At 42.7% G+C, this 19,860-nt stretch overlaps 2 protein-coding genes across 3 annotated transcripts in view; both read right to left on the minus strand.

Annotated features, from left to right (window-relative positions):
• Positions 1 to 4,741: 4,741 nt before the first annotated feature.
• On the minus strand, positions 4,742 to 13,024 carry TUSC2 (tumor suppressor 2, mitochondrial calcium regulator). Its single transcript, XM_053377450.1, has 3 exons — positions 12,737 to 13,024; positions 10,295 to 10,415; positions 4,742 to 5,962 (listed from the first exon to the last, which is right to left on the minus strand). The coding sequence occupies exons 1-3, from the start codon at positions 12,880 to 12,882 to the stop codon at positions 5,897 to 5,899; spliced, it is 333 nt and encodes a 110-aa protein (XP_053233425.1). The 5' UTR covers positions 12,883 to 13,024; the 3' UTR covers positions 4,742 to 5,896.
• Positions 13,025 to 15,794: 2,770 nt separating this feature from the next.
• RASSF1 (Ras association domain family member 1) overlaps positions 15,795 to 19,860 on the minus strand; it is a 28,392-nt gene continuing 24,326 nt past the window's right edge. For both annotated transcript variants that reach the window (XM_053377439.1, XM_053377440.1), the window contains 3 exons: positions 19,166 to 19,463; positions 18,275 to 18,390; positions 15,795 to 17,456 (listed from right to left, as the gene is read on the minus strand). In XM_053377439.1, coding sequence (XP_053233414.1) covers positions 17,310 to 17,456; positions 18,275 to 18,390; positions 19,166 to 19,463 — 561 coding nt within the window. In that variant the 3' untranslated portion in view covers positions 15,795 to 17,309. The remainder of the gene's footprint in view (positions 17,457 to 18,274; positions 18,391 to 19,165; positions 19,464 to 19,860) is intronic.

Below are 19,860 nucleotides of genomic sequence, written 5' to 3' on the forward strand. Positions count from 1 at the left end.
AGAAGCTGGTCATATTACACAATTCCAAGGAAACCTCTCAGCAGAGGGTGAAATACCACAGGACACAGCAAAGTTGGAACAAATCGCTCATTGTCTAGGCTAAATGGGGGCCAAGCCACAATCCCCTCACTCCTTCCCATAACCCAGAAATTAAACTAAAAATCCTAACAGCGGCCAGGGCTGTTTGAAGTGGGAAGGGGACACTCAAAGCAGCTGAAGACTGCCCCCTTATGGGCAGCAGCAGCATTTGAGCATAACACGCTGCCATTTCAAATGTTTCATTTTTCATGCTTGCAGACGCTTTCACAAATCATCTCCCCGAAGGGATTTATTAAAAGCACAGACATCCCATAAGCATGGAAACTGCACAAATCTTTGTGCAGTTGATGGGTGACAAATGAATACGCAGCTGCTTTTCTGTATGTACTTGGAATAGGCAAGTGCATTTGCCACACATGATGAACTATATGGAAGATTCGGTTTCCTATACGGAGTTCACATTCCCAGAGGAAGTGTCTCATAAAACAGATTGGCATACTAGCTTGTAAGTGTATCCATCTGTCAGACTGACATTACGAAGATGAACCATAGGGAACAACACACAATACTGGAAGGAGTTCTAAGTTAGCATGCTGCTTACGGTCATAATGTGATACCAAGTCTAAGGAACCCTTACTGGAATAGGTCGGATGCTGCTCTAGGAACCCTAATGATTAAGGTGTGAGATACAATAGAAAGAGAGTTTGGAATTACATTCCTATTTGTCAAGATCCAGGAGTATGTGTGGTTTCATTGTGTGAAAGCAACTTGTGGCTGGAAATTTACCATATGAATGGCCAAAGGGCACCCTGGTCCACAGGCTTGCATTTAATGTAGCTTTCAAGTCACAATTTATTACTTCCGGCCTTTCAGAATTTTAGTTAATCATTAGCACCGGCTTGGTTAGTTTCAAGATATCGAACTGCTACCCTCCGGTTCATTTATAGGAGCAGCTTTGACAGACAGATGCTCTGTAGGTGTCTCCAGATTTAGCATAGTAGGTTTTTTTATCTTCTGTGATGTGATCAGTCATAGGAATTAAATAATTCAGCATAAATACTTATCAGTGCAAAAACAAAAGAAGTGGCAGAGTCTACACTGCTGCAGCTTATCTGATATATTATGCTTCCTGGCCTGAGAACACAGCAGTTCCAATTACCCACTACCCTCACAGCTAAAAACATGAACATCTGATGAATTGCAGGTCTTAACTTTCATTGTCAATGTTAACTTCTACCCCTATCTCTTAGGCTCTTAGTAGGTACCTAAAATATTTGTGTGTGTATCAAACAACCATTCCTCATAGTTTTAACATGACTCATTATTTTTCCCTTCCCATTTCAAAACCACAATTTCAGAGTACATAGTTGAAACCCTTATTTAAAATTGTTAAGGCCTTTTGTTTAAGTACTGATGAATTTCTATCTAGCTGTATTTCAGCATTTCATGGTTTTCAATTTCAGTATGTCTACAGAGATATTTAGTGCCATTTTATGGATGTTATGGGCCCATCATTGATATAATAGTATTTATTGATTTTCACCATACCTACTCTAATTCAGATTCTAATGGTACAAACTATTGTACACTACCATGAATAAAGTTTTGAATTTGTCCACATATTACAATTCCAAGCAATTACCTTCTACAGCAGTAGATTGAAAGACCTTGAAACCAGATAATCTCTTTGAATTCCATCAAAAATAAGATTGCCTCCATATTTCAACAGATCATATTGATTATATTGCATATACTGTGTGCCTAAGAACTTTCAGAAGGGCATTTGCCTGTTGCAACAGACACAAAGAATCCTGTGGCATCTTAAAGACTAACAAATTTATTGCGACATAAGCTTTTGTAGACTACTAGACTCTAATCTACATACTTGTCACATAACTCTTTTTACTGTATGCCTACCATTACATCCTACAGACAAGTTTGGATCAAATAGACAGATATATCTATGAACTGTTTAGGTTGACAAGTTTATTTTGTTTATTTTGGGTGGTGGGACTCAATTTTCTGCAAACCACTGAGAGCAACTGCAGACTGCAGCAATCAACAAGTGATAGCCAAGGTTTGTGAATGGACTTCAATTAATCAATGTTTTGGTATAATCAATTGATAATAATTACTTATGCAATGGCAGCACAGTTGTGTAAAGCTTGATAAGGAGATAAGCTTAAATTTGCAGAGATGCTGTAGGAGGACTAAGCTACAGCTGGCTGCTCTATTTACAAACTGAGTTCTAAGCATAACTCAATGGCTTGAACTTAACCTCCCAAACAGTCAAGAGGCAATGTTAGAAAAATCAGTTCATAGTCTGAAATGCATTTAGGCCACAAGCCACAAACCTAACCATTTAAGAATGCTGGTTTTCAGAAAAATAAGGTCAAGCATTAGGCAAGATTAGCAGGGTGCCTTAAGGTAGCTTGCTTAGCAGAGCAGCACAAAGACAGAAGAGATTTACTTTCATTTAGAATCAACAGGGCCTACCAGTCCCTTCATTTTAACGGGTGATGATCCGCTTACCAATTGACAATCAGAAACAGAAAGTAAAGTTCTGGGACTTACAAATAATTTTATTGAAATTTAACAAAATTCAACAAATGCACTTCAAGGCAGAGAAACAAACCATAAATATTTTACACATTTGCCTTCAGGGTTCCTATCCGTATGCTATAGGAGCAGGAAGTGTAGTGCTAGTGGGTTTGGGTCTTCTACACAACCACATATGCACAGAAGAGTAATAAAAAAGGAAATAGAACTTTTTGCTTGTTCCAACAATAGTGATAATATATATATTTTATTTACACCAACTTTCACATTATCAGCATCCTGTATAAAGCCGTCTTCCCCGAGCCTGACAACAGCTGCCACTCTCAAGAGAAATGGGGCTGCCAGAAAGCACAATGAGAGGGACAGTATCGGTAGGATTATAAAATCCAGGAAGTCTTAACTGCACAGCTACAGTCTCAGTGGGCAAGCCAGCCTTTTAGAGAAATGGATTGAAAGCAGCTGCCGGTAGCTCCAGGGAGTCTGCTACATCTTAGGAGAGATTTCAAGCTAGGCAGAAAGGAAGCTTTCTCTGGGGACGGGCTCCATTTAGGTTCCAGTAGGAGGGAGGTCCCCAGCAGGATGGATATAAGCACTAGAAGTGGCGGGGGAAATGAAAGCCAACATTGCACAGTTCTTTTCTGACCACAGGGTATTTGCTTGCTCAAAACCAAGACAGCTAATGAAATAACATAAATTGGGTATTTTAGGAAATTGCAAAGGGTGTCACCACCGAGCCTTTCACTCCCAGTATCTCTCATGACTATCAAGTCCCATGTAACAGAGAACAATCTCTATGTAACAGAGAAAACTCTCTAGTGTGAAGATGCAACAAACAATGCTCACATACAGCAAAGTGCTTCTTCTGAACTAGCTGTGGGGCAAAACTTCTAAACGGGAGGCTTGATATCTGTTGTCAACTATACTGTTCAAGAATAAGGAAGTCTCCTCCCACTGATTTCAGCCTGCAACTCGTTAAGCACAATAATGCAGAGACAGAGCTTTGCTTTCCAATGAGTGTTGCAAACACACCTCCACCCCCGGGATGCTCTTGTTTTGGTAGTGGACACTCCCTTCCCCAATGAAGGATAAAGATGCCAGCTTCCCATCATTACCCAAACGAGATTCAACAGAAAGATAAGTGACACATGAAGATGGAGGATGGAAATATGACACGGGGCCAATGCCAACAGTTTATGCTCTTACCCTTTTATGGTTAACTGTATAGTTCTACACCTGTATCGTAATACACAAGTTCTGCATGGAAGAGCAGCTGCAACTCAGGAAGCCACCATGCACTAAGGAACAATCCTAACATACAACCCTCGACATACAGTTGAAAGGGTGACAGCGAGGCAAATGTGACAGTCACTGAATAGAGAGCTCAGTCAACATTGCCACTTAAACTCCACCCTGCTTCTAACCTGGTTCGTAGTGCTTAAAAAGGATTCCCATGTAGGTGCAGAGATGACACAAACTTATTGATGCTGCTGGCAGGCACAGCTTTGCACCAGCAAATTTAAACTAAACATTGAGGTAGCAAATGCCTGAAGTGCTCAGAAAGGCAATGACATGCTCTGGGAAGGAAAATATGCTGTGCAATGAACCAACTCGTACAGCTAACTCGCCCACAATTCGGTTTTAAAGCTTTATATAAATTCTGAGAGTTGGCAGAAAAGGCAGGCAGGCAGGCATTGCATATGAAACTGTCTTCAAAAGATAAAGAGTGCCTCTGACAGGGTTTTGCCTGTTCAGTTTTCAGCAGCAGGTAGCTCTAAATCTTAGAAGCAAAAACTTGGGAAGGAGAGGCAGGTGTACCACTTCAAGTCAAGTTTGGGAAGTGGCCCTACAAACCAAACATTTCACATTCATACATTGGGGAAAAGGGTAGAGCCCTCCCAACACACGTAGCCTTCCTTTACAGTGTGCTGCATTCTCCCATATCAGGCAATACCTGGCCAAATCCAAAGAGTCAAGGAGACTGTCAAAGGAAGATCACAGTACATTATTGTTTTGTTTTGTTTTGCTTTGGAGGAAAGGGGCAGGGGAAGCATACAATCAGGTTGGTAAACATTTTGATCAAAGCAACATAAGTTGCTTTAGTGCCAACAGCAAAACCTAAGGATTAAAAGGACAGTGTTACCTATTTCTGTTTTAAGAGAGAGAGAGAGAGAGAGAGAGAGAGAGAGAGAGAGAGAGAGAGAGAGAGATGTCAGTAGTAAGAATGGAGTGGGGAGGGAAATGGCAATCTGCCTTGCACTCTCCACTTTTTACTCAGAGTAAACCCACTGAAATTAATTACCATGACCAATTCACCATGGTCTATTAATTTTAATGGGAATACTCCCATGTAAAAGCCAGTTGAATACAACCCAGTCACAAGATGCAGATTCAGAAGAAGGAAGTCTACTTTGGAATGAAACCAGAACCTGTCGAGAAACGCCTTCTAAGAGGTGGCCTGTTTGGTAAGGCTCCACAGGAAAACTGCAAGCTCAGATGCTGCTGCCACTGCCAACAGCCTCTACTGATGTGCCACAGCATAGGAAGAAGTCAGTGGAATTTTCCAAGCAGTGAAGTTGAAAAAGACACTGCCTGCAAAGGAAATAGTGCAACTCACTAGGAAGATATTAGAGAGAGGGGGAGCAAGGCTTGCACATCAGTCTGTTTCAATAGGGAACCCTGCCTTAGACAACTCTGTTAGGTACAGCTCTGTTATCATCCTCCACCCCTCCAAGTACAGTACAGCATTAGGTTATTCAGTTATGTTGCGTTGAGGAAAGGGGTGGAGAAGCACAAGCCGCTTACTGCTCACCTTTACTCTCATATACAGCATATAAACAGAAACTTCGTTGTCAGCATTTAAAGAATACTGATGGAGAACTCAGAAAGCAGGCCACCTGGTCAGAAAAAGGTGCAGGTCGGTTCTCCGTGGTCTCAAGACACTTGGAATCTGTTGCCACCTAAGGCTGATAAAGGGATTTTACTCAATTCAGCAAGGGGGATTTTTTTTGAGCAGGTCACTAAACAAGGCCAAACATCTCACGTGACACAGGTCCTACCAACACACATCCCTAGCCAATGCTATTCCTGATTATAAGATCCCATGATGCCGTCAGTGCCGTAGCCGTTGCCGCCTCATCCTAGCAGACAAGCTTCAAAGCTAACCATGCGTCTGTGCTCTTGATCCATCACTCTGAAGGGAGACGTGGCTGCCTAGCTTGGTTTACGTGAGGTACAGTAAAACTGGGCAAGTAAGGTGCCTTGATCGCACACACTGACAGTTCACACTGCCCTCCATGGCTCAGACCTCACAGATGATAACAGGGAAGTCCACATGTATCCGAGGGTGCTCCAGTTTCACTATGCCCTGTAAAGAGAAAGATGCAACAAGGATGAGATAATGCCACTTGGAAATCAGGCTAAAAATGATGTGGAGTAAAGGGACATGGTGCCAGTCGAGTTAATACAGTTCCTTGCTTAATGACTTCTGGCCCAAAAGCCATACCAAAGCAACTGGGCTATTTGTGTTAGGTCATGGGTATGAACTCTATCTAGAAACTAGACAGGAACAAATTGAGATAAAGGATCAGAAAACTGCATGAGCTGGAACTGTACGGCCAGTTACTTCAATACCTCAAGGACCGTCTCCCTCCATATGAACTGACCTGGACCCTGCAATCATCACCTGAGGTTTTCTTTGTGTGCTCCCTCCACAAGGGGCTCAGAGGGCAGCAACGTGAGAATGCAGCCTTTTCTGCAGTGGCTCCCCATTTTTGGAATGCTCTCCCTGGGAAGGTTCGCCTGGCACCTTCAATACATATCTTCAGTCGCCAGGCAAAAACATTTCTCTTTAAGCAGGCCTTTGGCCAATTAAACATTCTATGGCCTTTTAAATGTGTTTGTGAGAAGGATGTTAATGTTTTTTGCTTTATTAGGTATTTATATTCAACTCTTGCCCACCATGCCATTTTCCAATGGAACCTCCTTTCCACTGCAAAGTTATTAGGTCCCTAATATAGGTTTTGTCCTGTAGGTTAAATAGCAGCTGGGGATGGGGGAAGAGGAGAGATTTGAACAGAAAAGCATTCAGGGGAGATTTTTTTAATAATCCCCCCTTCTCAGAATCATGGCATTTACTCAATTTAACCTGCTACCAATCATCTTTCATGCTGCCATCTACTTTGGCCTTAAGTAATTCAGATGTTTTCCATTCTTGCTGAATGCTAATGGAATGGAGAAAGTCGCCAAGCTTCCAATGGACTAGAAAGTAAACTCATCTGATTAAAGCAAGGCTAATAAGTGAGTTTATATGAATTTGGCCAAGTGAAAAAACTTGGATAATCACATCTTGGATTAACAAATGGAGATGCTAACAAGCTTCATATATCTGCCTTGTCCCTCTATATGCACAAGCAGACAAACAAGCCAAGAAGCTGCAGTAAACCATAGCTTACAGATAGGTCAGGAGATGAAGGTTTAAAGTTGGCTTCACTGGAAACCATTAATCAACACTTCCCAGTTTGGACATTTAACAGGAAGCTATGTTTAACAATGGCCTGCTGGCTTGTTTGCCTCCTTGCATGAAGGAGGAACAAAGCAGATTTGTGCAAACATGCAAACGCTTGTTCATATCTCAGTTTATTAAGTCAATATGTGGTAATCTAGGACACGCTGGCTGCATTCAGATTCTTCCAACAATAAATTGATTGGAAGGTATGCTACCTCCAAGTACTGCCTCATAAAACTAACTGGTCATGCATTAGTGGTATTTGACAAACTTGGTCCAGCACTTCTCAAGAGAATTATACGCCACAAGCAATATTGAGAGCCACAGCGCAGAAGTGAAAATATTTCATCACTACTTTTACTTAAAAAATGGCAAATGCAAGATGTTATGGAAGCCTCTAGAAGTCCATAATATAAAAGCATTAGCAAAGAACACCCCCCCCAAGATGCTTATAGAAACAGTAGCCACAGGAAGGTTTTTATAGTTAATGGCTATAAATAGCACCAGATAACCAGACTTGTATTTTCAATTGAACTATATGCATTCCCTGGTGTGCTAGCTACAAGACAGAATCAAGCTGCTCAATAGGTCCACAATCAGGATGGATAGAAGAGTAACCTTTTGTCAAGGCAAAATCAAACCCAGGTTATGACAGCCATAACTGACCCTCCACACTTCCCATACTTAGGTACATCTACAGTGAAGATTTTACACTTGCTGCTTTACAAACAGTTACCTTTTTCCTTATCTTCAGGATTGTAGTGCTCAACAAAAGGTGTCAGAAGCTCTTGAGATAGGCACAGAATCATAGAACTGAAGAGTTGGAAGGGACCCCGAGGGTCATCTAGTCCAACCCCCTGCAATGCAGGAATCTCAACTAAAGCATCCAAGACAGATGACCATCCAATTTCTGCTTAAAAACCTCCAAGGAAGCAGTGTCCACATACAGGACAGACAACAGAAGAACAAGCCTTCTTTATCCTTCTCTTCTCAAGTGCTGGATCATCATTAAGAGTTTCATTCAAGTGAGCCCAGAACCAACAGAACTTTACACATCATGTTTCCAGCATGAAATTCTACCATATACCAACCAGTGGCATCTACAATTTTACCAAGTCATCACAAGCCATATTACTTTCTGACTAAAATTTGAGGCAGCGCTGCCTTGCCTTCTCTATAATGATAGGGAACCTTGTGACTCCCAATAATCTGAATTTTTGTTGTTGATGCAAAACACTGTCCATTACAACTGCAGCTTTCTTATCCACTAGTAGCTGTTAATTTCTCCTCTGCTCATTTACACAGCTATAGTCACCAGTATTTTGCACTGATTTTAACCAGAAGCAGTTCCACAAGCCTCCCAAGACATCAGTTCATGTTCAGTAAGGCTTGCCTTTTTAGCCTCCTCTCATTCTCACTGTAAACTGATCGGGCAAACTCTACCCATGATTTCAGCAGGGGCTGAGACTTAATGAGCTACTTTAGACATACCCAATGAAATGTTTGATTTTTCCTCTTCCAACAGCAGATACTCCCTCAAGCCATTTGAAACACAAATTCAAACTCTTGGGACCACAGTGCACAGTTCCATGGATCTAGGCCATGGGTGCTTACTACTATGAAGGGATCTTACAAGAACAACATTCGTACCTAACAGCAGTATTAATATCTATTTGGGCCACCTACACAGGTTTGGATGTACAGTAATTCATCCTAAGAATTAGTGCCCCAAGGTTGTGGAACTGCTTCCCTAAGGAAGCATGGAGCTGCTCTCTCTTCTCCTAAATCCAGACAGGGTACAAATTTCACCTACGTTGCAAATCATATGCCTGCTAATTTATGCCATGATATGTAATTTTATTATTAAAAACTTGGATTGCTTTGTCTTAAATTACTTTGGTTCAATATGACTAATGTATTTGATCTAAGCTGACATGAGGTTGCAAAACAGCAGGATAAAATCATTTCAAACAATAATGAAATATTTATTATGTTCCCATCATTCATTACGAAATCCTCAATAACCCAATATAGAATGTTATGAAAGTGCTCATATTTACTACAATCCAGTTCCAGAAATGAGGCATCTGGGTCTTTTATCACTAGCTCAAAAGACAGAAATTCAAAGTGGCTGATGTTCTTTCAAGAATGTGACAGTTGCTGCATACAGGAACTTGAACAAGCATTTTAAAATTAGGTTGTTTTGTCACCATTAAAAAAAAAATCCCAGGGAAGGTTGACAAAGACTCCTAGAACTGCATCTGTAGTGATTTCAAGATGGCCGATACAGACACAACCATTGTTGCTGGACACGATGAAGGCTGGTACTGGTGTCCCCACAAACAATCAAATCCAGTATTTCAGAAGACAATACAGTGGTACCTTGGGTTAAGAACTTAATTCATTCTGGAGGTCCGTTCTCAACCTGAAACTATTCTTAACCTGAGGTACCACTTTAGCTAATGGGGCCTCCCGCTGCCGCTGTGCAATTTCTGTTCTCATCCTGAAGCAAAGTTCTTAACCTGAGGTACTATTTCTGGGTTAGCGGAGTCTGTAACCTGAAGCGTCTGTAACCCGAGGTACTACAGTACTATAAAGCTGGCATTGGCCACACTGGCAGGGGCTGATGGGAGTTGGAGTCCAACATCTGGAGGGCCTAAAGCCCCCCCCCACTCCACCCCTGCTGTAGTCTAATGCAGTGGTACCTCGGGCTAAGGATTCGTTCTGGAGGTCCGTTCTTAACCTGAAACTGTTCTTAACCTGAAGCACCACTTTAGCTAATGGGGCCTCCTGCTGCCGCCGCGCTGCCAGAGCACGATTTCTGTTCTCATCCTGAAGCAAAGTTCTTAACCCAAGGTACTATTTCTGGGTTAGCGGAGTCTGTAACCTGAAGTGTCTGTAACCCGAGGTACTACTGTACTATAAAGCTGGCAATGTAGAAAACCACTTCTATGAAAATTCAAAGGAATCACATGGGAATGACCAACGTGTGGGCCTCCAGATTTCTACGGCTCCCATCATGCCTGACCAGTGGTTACACTGGCTGGGGTTGATGGGAATCCAGAAATAGCTGGAAGACAGCAGGTTAGCTAACCTTGGTATAAACTCAGAGACTCTCTTGTTGCTCAGTATCCTCAAGTGTTAGCTTGAAACCACTTTGCAACAGCTCCCTTTTACTTCTGATTGTGTTACCTGAGGTATCAGGTTCTTGTGGATTCTTTTCAGCTTGGCACGCTTTCTCCCATTTTTGGTGACTATTGTCTCCTCATAAAACTCATGGGCAAGGTCACCATCCTCATCGTAATACATAGAGCTGCGAAGAAATGAAAAACATTTAGAAAAAGCTTCAGACAGAAGAAGCAAAAGCAGCTGCTTTTCAAATCTGCGACTAAGAGCTAGTAGCAAGCCAGCTAGCTGGCAGCTGTTGCTGCCACCCATTTGCTAGCTCCTCATCCCTTGCACTACAGTAAGGAGAAGGTTAATTGTCAGGGGAAATTCTGCACGGCGGTTGCCTAAAATGAGCAGAAACCATACTACTACTAATCAACCTACTCTCCCAACCAGTATTACCGCAGGTCGCCCACCCTTGCACTAATAGTTTACACAGAACAAATTAACTTTTCCACAAAACTCATAGTAAATGTTGTCCCATCAAACAGATGGCGATTCTTGAGATCATATTCCATCCCAGTAATAACATAAAAAGCTGTGTTCTATCAAGTCGGACCATCTAGCTCAATATTATCTACAATGACGGGCATCAACTTTCCAAGGCTTCTGGTAGAGATCTTTCCCAGCCCTACTTGGAGATCTTAGGAATTGACTCTGGGCCCTTCTGTATGCAAAACAGATGCTCTAACACGGTAACATTTCAAGGTATGTGCAGACACATATTGAAGACTACCTTACAAACCTGACTAATTTTTGCCAAGAGTAAAAAGAAAAACACTTGGTGGAACTATTGAAGTGACAAGATGTCAGATTCTCCTCAGGGAGAGAGCATTTGATTTAAAACAAGTTTATAGCATGGCAAAACCAAAGCGTAGAAAAGTGTCATGGTTGCACTGAAGCAGAATGGGCATTTAACTAGAATTAATCATAATTAACCATAATGATTGATTTCTTAACATATTTATTGGAGGTAAGATGCTAACAGAAATGGATAACCACTTCTGCTACATAAATGCCAACAGCTCCTGACCAGCAACAGAATGGTTAAAACGGTATTTCTGCCACTTTTAAACAACTGCCCAAAGCTTACGAAACTGGAATTCTGTCAAGTCTAAATTTGAACATTCCTCACTAACATACTCAACTGCTTCAGCAAAGCAGTGTTCAGAATTCAGTAACTTTTTTCATTTCTTTGCTGTATTGCCACATTCATAGCAGACTGTACGAAAATCCACAGGAATTCTCAGGATACATGGGGGGGGGGGGGAGGAATGAGAAAATAGAAAATAGCAAAAATGTGCAACTCAAAATGAAAAATGACACCTTTGTTTCCGTGATATAGAAATTTTGCAGCCAGTCTGCCAACAAAGGCATTTGATTCAACATCTGGCCAGTTGCCTAGCTAGAATGGAAATACAGATGCCAGTCATTACTTTGGAAGAAGGCAGGCATTCTGGCACAGCTGAAAATTTACTAATTTAAGAGCTGGCAAGGGAACAACAGTGCAAAAGGACCTAATGGAGGCACTATTTCCCAGCCACTAGAATATGCTTGTCACATTTCTTGCTATGCTAGTGACTTTACAAGCTCTGAATAAATCTAGGCTTATCCCCACAAACTGGTCCCAAAAACTTTCTCAATTTCTCAAAAAACAACCTAGGTGGTTTTACAGAATGGTCTGTTGTTGCCAAATACTTCAGGTCGCAATTCAACATCTACATAAAAACAGTATCAGCTGAGCTTTGGAGCAAAGAGGTACTATAAACCACTATACCCAAATGTCAGGCAACAAGGAAAACAGAGCGTTAGACGTTCTTATCTAAATCCAGGAGGCATGCACAAGGAGGTACTATTACCTAGAAGCCAATATTCAGTAGCTGAACATTGCCCCTACCTCCACGAAACCTCTTTGCACCATGATGGCGCGCAGAAAACAAAATCTCACCCTTTGCCCGGCAAACTCTTCGGGCACCACAACCCTAGAGAGACCAGCAGAGCCCTTTAACTACCGAACTTGCAACATGCGCCCACGAGGCTTTCTGCAAGGGGGAGAGCGAGGAGGAAGACTCCGGGCACCGCTGCGGGTGGGGGGAGCTGCAAGCGGCACATGTCAGGGACCCATGGGCGCAAGGGAGGCTTCAGAAAGCGGTCCCAGAAGCGCCAGGCGGAGCCTCTCCCGCGGGAAAGAAAAGCCTGCTTCCTCTGGCATAAGGTCAGCGCCGCATCTCCGTCCACTGGATGAGGCAGAGACTCGGATGGGGCGGACGCAAGGGGAAGGAACCAGCCTGGCCAGTCCCTGCGTCGCACCGGGGTCAGGGGTTAGGAAAGCGGACGAGCACCGGGGAGGGTTGAGATGGAGCCCCGCCGCCGCCTCTGCAAGGTCTACGGGCAGGTCAGGGCGGTCTCCCTCCCTCGCTTTCCCGCGGCTCCCTCGGCGGCAGCAGCAGTCGGCTTTGCTCTTACCCGCGGCGGGTGAAGACGAAGGGGGTGGCCGAGCAGAGTCCCCGCGCCCGGGCCAGAGCCTGGTCTCCGCCCGGCCCCTCGGAGCCGCCCGGCCCGCCCGAGCCGAAGGGCCAGAGGCCCCGGGACTTGGAGCCGCTGGCGCCCATGGCTCAGAGCGGCCGCATGGCCGGGAAAGGGGAGCGGAGGGAGGGAGAGGAGCCTGCCGGTGCCTCCCGGGGAGGCTGCTGGCAACGGCACCTTCCTCGCACCGGAAAGCTCCGCCCCTCTCCCGGCGACGCAACTTCCAGGTCCGCCGCCTCCGGAAGTCCGCTTCCAAAAGAAGGTCGAAAGCGCCGCTCTGTAGCGGGGCCGCGACGTGACGCAACTTCCGCTCCCCTGTGGAGGTGAGAGGGGGGCTGCATGTATAGGGCGAGAGTGGGTGGGGGAAGCAGGATCCGTGTTCTCAATAGGACGATTGAGACCGACAGCTATAATACTTCCATCAGTCCAGTGCTCAGAACTACAGTTCCAACACACCTCTAAGCAAGCGGCGATAGGATGACTGGCCTCCATTAATGCAAATGCTGCTACAAGCAGACTGATGCAAGTAGCGAGATCAGTATGTGAGCTGGTTTCCAAACAAATTACCTTTCTGGTAAAAAAAAACTGTCATTCAAGAAATTCAGATTACCTATATTAAATTATTTTAACAAAGAAATACCCAAATTTGCAGTCCTACTTATTTGTAGCTTCAATGGCCTCACTGGTACGCTTCCAATTTCTGTTATGTATGCTTTTATGCTGCAAAAACTTAAGTCAACGGGACTTATTCCTAACTAACATGTTTATGAACAGGTGCAGTGTGATGCAACGTTTGGGGAAGGTGAAGCCAAAAATGACTTAAAAGTCCATAGCATTTGCATATCCAAGCCAATTTCTATTTCCAGAACAATACAAACTGCATCCATGAAAATATATTTAAGGCCGAGATGTAAACAAAATTGTCTTCCTCTCTCTCCTCAGTTACTAGGGCTGCACTGAAAATTCACCTCTTTTGATCTTCAGGCTGAAAGTGTATTTCAGAGGCCGAATGTATCTCTCATACCTGAAGTTATGCAAAAAATCCTATTCACTGGCATTTTCCCCTTGATCTTTTACATCTCCCCCTCTTACACTGGGTTGTCAGCTTGATAATATGAACCACACAGGGAAACCAACCTAAAATGGGAACCACATAATGAATTGGATGTCATTTTGGAAGCAGTAATGCTTTTGAATACCAACTAGTTGCTGGAAACCACAAGAGGGGAGAGTACTCTTGAGCACAAATCCTGCTTGTGGGTTTCTCAGTGATCTGATTGGCCACTGTCAGAAGATGCTGGACTAGATGGGCCATAGGCCTCATCCAGCAGGCTCCTATGACGTTCATACGACACTATATAGCCTGATTTGGCTATGACATCACTAGTAAGGACAAACAAATCCAGTTCAGAATTGTTCTTGAATTGGGTAACTCTTAAGTCCTTTCACAGCATACATTTTCCTGTTGTTGAAAATGGAGATATATTTAAGTGCTCTGTGAGAATCACATGCACAATGACCCATGCTTTGGCTATAAAAATCTAGTTCACAAGTTATTGGGACTGAAAAATAATTTTGCCAGCAGGATGGCGTGCAACCCACAAGCTTGACAAAGAGCAACCCATTAAGTACAGAGGAACTATATGGCCACAATTTGACAAGGAGAAAAAACATATGTCTTTGCAGCACTGAGGTATGGATGACACTGTCTGGTCCTTAGAGAGTCTCTGTGATATTCTGGGGTTTATGTGCAATCTGCTGTGACTTCAGCAGACCACTTTGGTAGCCAGCAGCCACACAAGATTTTTGTTTTGCAGATGATATTTCTTAAGTACAGTACACTATCGTGCCTAGGCCTGGACTGCAAAGTATGAAATAGTTTTATTGTTTTTCGAATGTGTCTTTTTATATTTTATCTTATTGTACCTTTGGCTATGAAGTGTTTATAAATCTGCAAAATGAAATAAATAATATGAAATGGCTTGTGGATCCCAATGTACCTGACAACATTATTGGAAGCAGGCACCAAGGTAGCTGTGGGAGATATAATAGGCTTATTTATTAACAAATAAATACACGGATTTACAGAACTGCATCAACATCTTCTGCATGTGATGTCCTGTGGGGTCTTGAGGGCTCAACAACTCTCTGTTCTAAGGAAGGCATTCTGTTTAGGGGTCACCTATTCTGCTTCAATTCCAGAGTTAATAGTCACCTTAATACAAACTAGGGACGCGGGTGGTGCTGTGGTCTAAACCACTGAGCCTAGGGCTTGCGGATCAGAAGGTCAGCGGTTTGAATCCCCACGATGGGGTGAGCTCCCGTTGCTCAGTTCTACCGCCTGCCAACCTAACAGTTCGAAGCATGTCAAAGTGCAGGAGGATAAAAAAGGTACTGCTCCGGCAGGAAGGTAAACGGCGTTTCTGTGCGCTGCTCTGGTTTCGCCAGAAGCGGCTTAGTCATGCTGGCCACATGACTCGGAAAAACTGTCTGTGGACAAACATCGGCTCCCTCAGCCAGTAAAGCGAGATGAGCGCCGCAACCCCAAGAGTCGTTCGCGACTGGACATAACTGTCAGGGGGTCCTTTACCTTTTAATACAAACTGCTTCTTGCTTTTAAATATAGTTTGGGTATCAGAAGGGGCAATCAGCAACAGAAAATGTTTTGAAAAATAAGGATTGCATTTTAGAGATTCTCTCATTGGCATCTACACCAAACTGAAACCATCCTAGGATGCTGTAATTCAAAGTTGTGGTGGACCCTGACTTGACCCTAATCTATCATATATCTACATTTTTATTTCATACCAACTGTTGGATGTCCTTGTTGAAATCTGAGAGATGGGTGGCAAAGGGCCAGAGTTAGGAGCACAGAACAGGAGTACAGTCTTAGTGGGAGAACTGCATTTTCCACTTATACTTCTCTAGTTTATTGACTGTGGAATGACCTTATTGTCCCAACATAGTAGTAGTTCTCAAGCACATATTACACCACACATTTCTCACCCCTGAATTTTTTATTGAATTGTATACAAGCAGCGCCATTCATAACTTGAGCCTCCAAGGTTTTTAATCCATTGGAATCTCAAGACAGATAACAAGACAGTCCTGATTTGAAAAACTACTCTCCAGAAGGGTCAGCCAAGACTAGGAGGTCCATTTTCCTTTGGATACCTGGTCTGGAGAGTGTTTCAGAGTGTTTCAGACTTTAAAAAGAACAAAACACTTATTGTAATACAAATACCCCCTCCACCAATGAAGTTCAACTACTACACAGAGACAGTTTTATTTCCTGCCAGGTCGTGCCCAAGTCAAGGTTGCCTTTCAAAACATACACCAATGCCTCTCATGCATGTCTATGAGAGATTGCAACATATAAAGGAGGGTGGCCAAAGCTATGGTTGCCTTCAGCAGAAGAGAAACCTGAATCCTGATGATGTTACATCCCTGGTTTTCAGATTTTTAATAACTAGAGACAAATAAATTCTGTCTGGGCAATAAAAAGTGTCTCTCTGTTCCTTCTTCCATGGGTTATTTGGGGGTCCTTGATCACTGCTCTTACCATACTATTCTATATTATATTGTTTTTTATAGTCCTTTTTTCTGCGGAATCAACCATAGTCCAAATATCATTTCTAGATACTATTTTTATTGCAATTATGGTGCATTTTGGTCTGCATGTCCTTTCCTATGTATCAGAAAAATAATCAGGAACTCTGCCTTTTCTTTGGGTTCTGCTAATCAGAGTTTCCTTTGGCATTTTTTGATTCTGGTTCAATTACTCTTGAATCCCATTCAGATCCATCTGAGATGGGAGTCAACAGACTTTTTCATCATTGTTTTGTATGACCATAGTCTGAGCAAAGTCTATATAGGCAGGTAGTTCCATTCTGCTAGCAGTCTTACTGTTATATGAATCAGTATCAATCTCGACAAATAAAGACATGATTGAACATATTAGATCAATCCATGGGCCTTCAAAGTTTGATTCTGATAGAAATACAAAAATGGTATTGTGAAGGAAGGTGCTTGCTAAGGCCACCTCCCTTCTTGGGAATACATCAGAGTTTGAGGCCACTTTGATTTATTTTGCTTATGTTAAATCTCAAGTGATCTTTACACCAAGCCCACATAAACCTCATTTGGACACACTGTAGGTATAAAAGTGGCATTAGCATCCTGGCACTTTGAAAGTAGCTGCTGTAGCAAGGCTACTCAAATTCTCATCTTCAAACACATCCCACAGGCACTTCCTTACTTCCCCAACTGATCCCATTGCATCATGCATGCAACATCTCTATTAACCACTCACTCCATGGAGAGCACACACACATGCACCAGTCACGGGCTCACAAACCCCTGTTGTCCCTTTCCCACCCTACGCCCCTCCAGAGATACATTCAACCCACACAATCGCAGGATCGCTTCACTCGTAGTCTTCTTGGCTTCACCACTTCTCTGCATCTGGCATCTTATATTTACTGGAGTGCTGGGTCTGGGATGGAGCACCTCGTCAACCTGGTGTGCGGGTGGCCAGAGCCTCTTGCATCTTTTGGCGGCAATGGGAATATTTCTGCAGGATCTGTCGAATATGCTCTTCCTCTTCACGCTGCAAGATACGCAGGAAGTTCTGTAGCTCAGGCATACTAAAGGCATCCCACTGCAGAAAAATGTGAAAAAGCAAGTAGTGACCACAGTGCTAATGGCACTTGTATTAGTATTACAGTCATGAGCTCAGTGGTACTCCAGGTAGAAGCACAGCTTTACTGGTAAGGAAGGAACCTAGACTTGTAACAAGAGGTGCAAGGGGTCAATGATGTATGCATGTAGAACAAGGCAGAAAAATAGCCAGAGTGTGTATAAGGGTGGTATATCTGGAATTCACAACGCTCCAATTGGCATCCAGTTCAGCATGTTTGACTTCAGGTTTTTCCAACCATAAAACTCAACTATTTGATTGGGGGAAAGGCTAGAACAATTTAATTCAGTTTAAATGCTATGTTTGAACCAAAGCTTTACTCAAAAGGGCTTTTTTTTTACTGGAACACATGTAAATATTTTAAGAGATGACAAATAGCACATATTGCATCTCTACACACCCCAATTTTTTTAAAAAGAAAAATAACGTAGCACTGGCAGCTGTTACTAATTTCTGCAAACCCACAGAGCTGTGCACCATGTATGTTCAAGGTACAACTTCCTGACAGAGTACCAATTTGTATTCACTGATTATGTTAAACAATACATTTTTAGAAATTTCTGCAAGAAAGGTGCAAGAAAAATAATTGTGGTGAAAAAGTTTCTACTCTGCATCACTAGTTAAAGCCAACCACGCAACTGGAACTAGGAGCATGAGTGCCCTTCTTTTATCTACTGAGATAAAGATAAAAGTAAACTTGATAGCAAATATTATAGGCTTTGTCAGTTCCACATAACTTGACATGGAACCTCAGACAAACCATAAACACAAATACTCACATTGACTTCTCCAGTTTCATTTTCCTTCAGGACAAAGCTCAGTGCTTTTTCACTAGGGCCAGCTAGTAGCCGGAGACGCAGGGGCTGCTCCTCATCAGAAAGCTTGCGGAGATATACTGACACACAAGAACATTAGAAGTGGAATTAAATGAAGAACTCAATCACCCTGGCTCTGTATAACAGTCACCTGGACAAATCAGATTGGCCCTTGTTTACTTTAAGCAGTCTATTTTTTGCCAGCAGAGGGTGCTGTTAATCTACTAGTTTTCCATTTCCATTTCTTTTAGTAAGCAGTGCTGCAGGGAACAGGTCAGGAAAAGAGGATGTAAGGAAGATTCAGCTTTTCTTCCTTCCAGCCTGCCTTAGTCAGCAGCAACATAAAATGATGAGACACACTTTAATACAGACCTATAATTAACAATAATGATAATACAGTCTTATATAAAGCTTCTCTGCTACATCAGCAGAAACTTCAAAAATGAAGTCAGAACTATATTTAGAATCTTCAGTAGAAAGTGAACAAACTTGCTCTGTATGATTTACGGACTACTTTCTCTCAACCTCTTCTTATTCTAGGACTAATTGCCAAGATTACATCACTTGGCTTCAGACAATGTATTAATAAATCAGCTTCACAAGTAAGTGCAAAAATTAAGGGCCCACAAAATTTTACTAGCCTCTTTGCTCATTAACACTTATATTAGTTGTTCACTGCACTCTAACAACCCAAGCAAAGAAATGAACTTCTTCCCATTTGATAAAACCTTCCTTTCCTGGCCAACTGGAACCAATTTTTATTTGCTGCAGATTACTAGGCAGGCTGCTGTTTAGAAGTCTGCAATATGTTACATGTTGGCTTCTCAAAAAACTGGGAAGGGGGAGATCCGGTACCTTGGTCATCCTTTTCTGTTCTCTCAAAGAGGGCAAACTTGCGGGGATTGTCAACTACCATGAATTTCTTCAGCAGAGCTTCAATGACCTCACTGGCACGGGTACAAGAAATTAAATGCAGGTGCTTGATTGTGTCCTTGGGTAGGTAGAATGAGGTGCGCCGCTTTACTGCTTGGCTGCGTGAGGAGCACTTCCTGGTGTCCTGGATAGAGGGCGCCTTCTTATTGGCAGGTACTGAGACAGGCCGTATCAGCTTTAATTGCACCTTGATGAAACCAGTGTAGGAACCATCTTTGTTCTGTAGGAGCAAAAGTACAGTAAGCATTGCATGAGGGTCACATGGTTGTAAAAGTTAGTAAGAATAAAAACAGGCTACGAGTCAGTGTCTCTGAGGGTCAAAGAAGCCAAAGTTAATTCTCACAAACCTTGGAATGAACAGGGTTTTTCTACAAATACAGGATGCCATCAAAACAGGGATGGAATATGCTTGCAATGATTGCTATACAGTAGTTTTCATTTTAACGATTACAATGATGGGACAGCAAATGCAGACATAGGCCTCCGAAGCTCAGCTACCAAGTTATACAGGTAAAACTGCCAACCTAGCAGTTCAAAAGTATACCAGTGCAAGTAAATAAATAGGTACTGCTGCGGCTGGAAGGTAAATGATGTTTCCATGCACTCTGGCTTCCATC

The sequence above is a fragment of the Podarcis raffonei genome, chromosome 2 (assembly GCF_027172205.1).
Source record: "Podarcis raffonei isolate rPodRaf1 chromosome 2, rPodRaf1.pri, whole genome shotgun sequence".
Lineage (NCBI taxonomy): Eukaryota > Metazoa > Chordata > Lepidosauria > Squamata > Lacertidae > Podarcis > Podarcis raffonei.

Excerpts from the sequence above, each read along its gene's own strand:
- TUSC2 (XM_053377450.1), bottom strand. The coding sequence starts at position 12,882 with ATGGGCGCCAGCGGCTCCAAGTCCCGGGGCCTCTGGCCCTTCGGCTCG. Across the intron at positions 10,416-12,736 it reads TTCGTCTTCACCCGCCGCGG|CTCTATGTATTACGATGAGG; the intron begins GTAAGAGCAAAG and ends ATTTCTTCGCAG. Across the intron at positions 5,963-10,294 it reads ACAAGAACCTGATACCTCAG|GGCATAGTGAAACTGGAGCA; the intron begins GTAACACAATCA and ends TTCTCTTTACAG.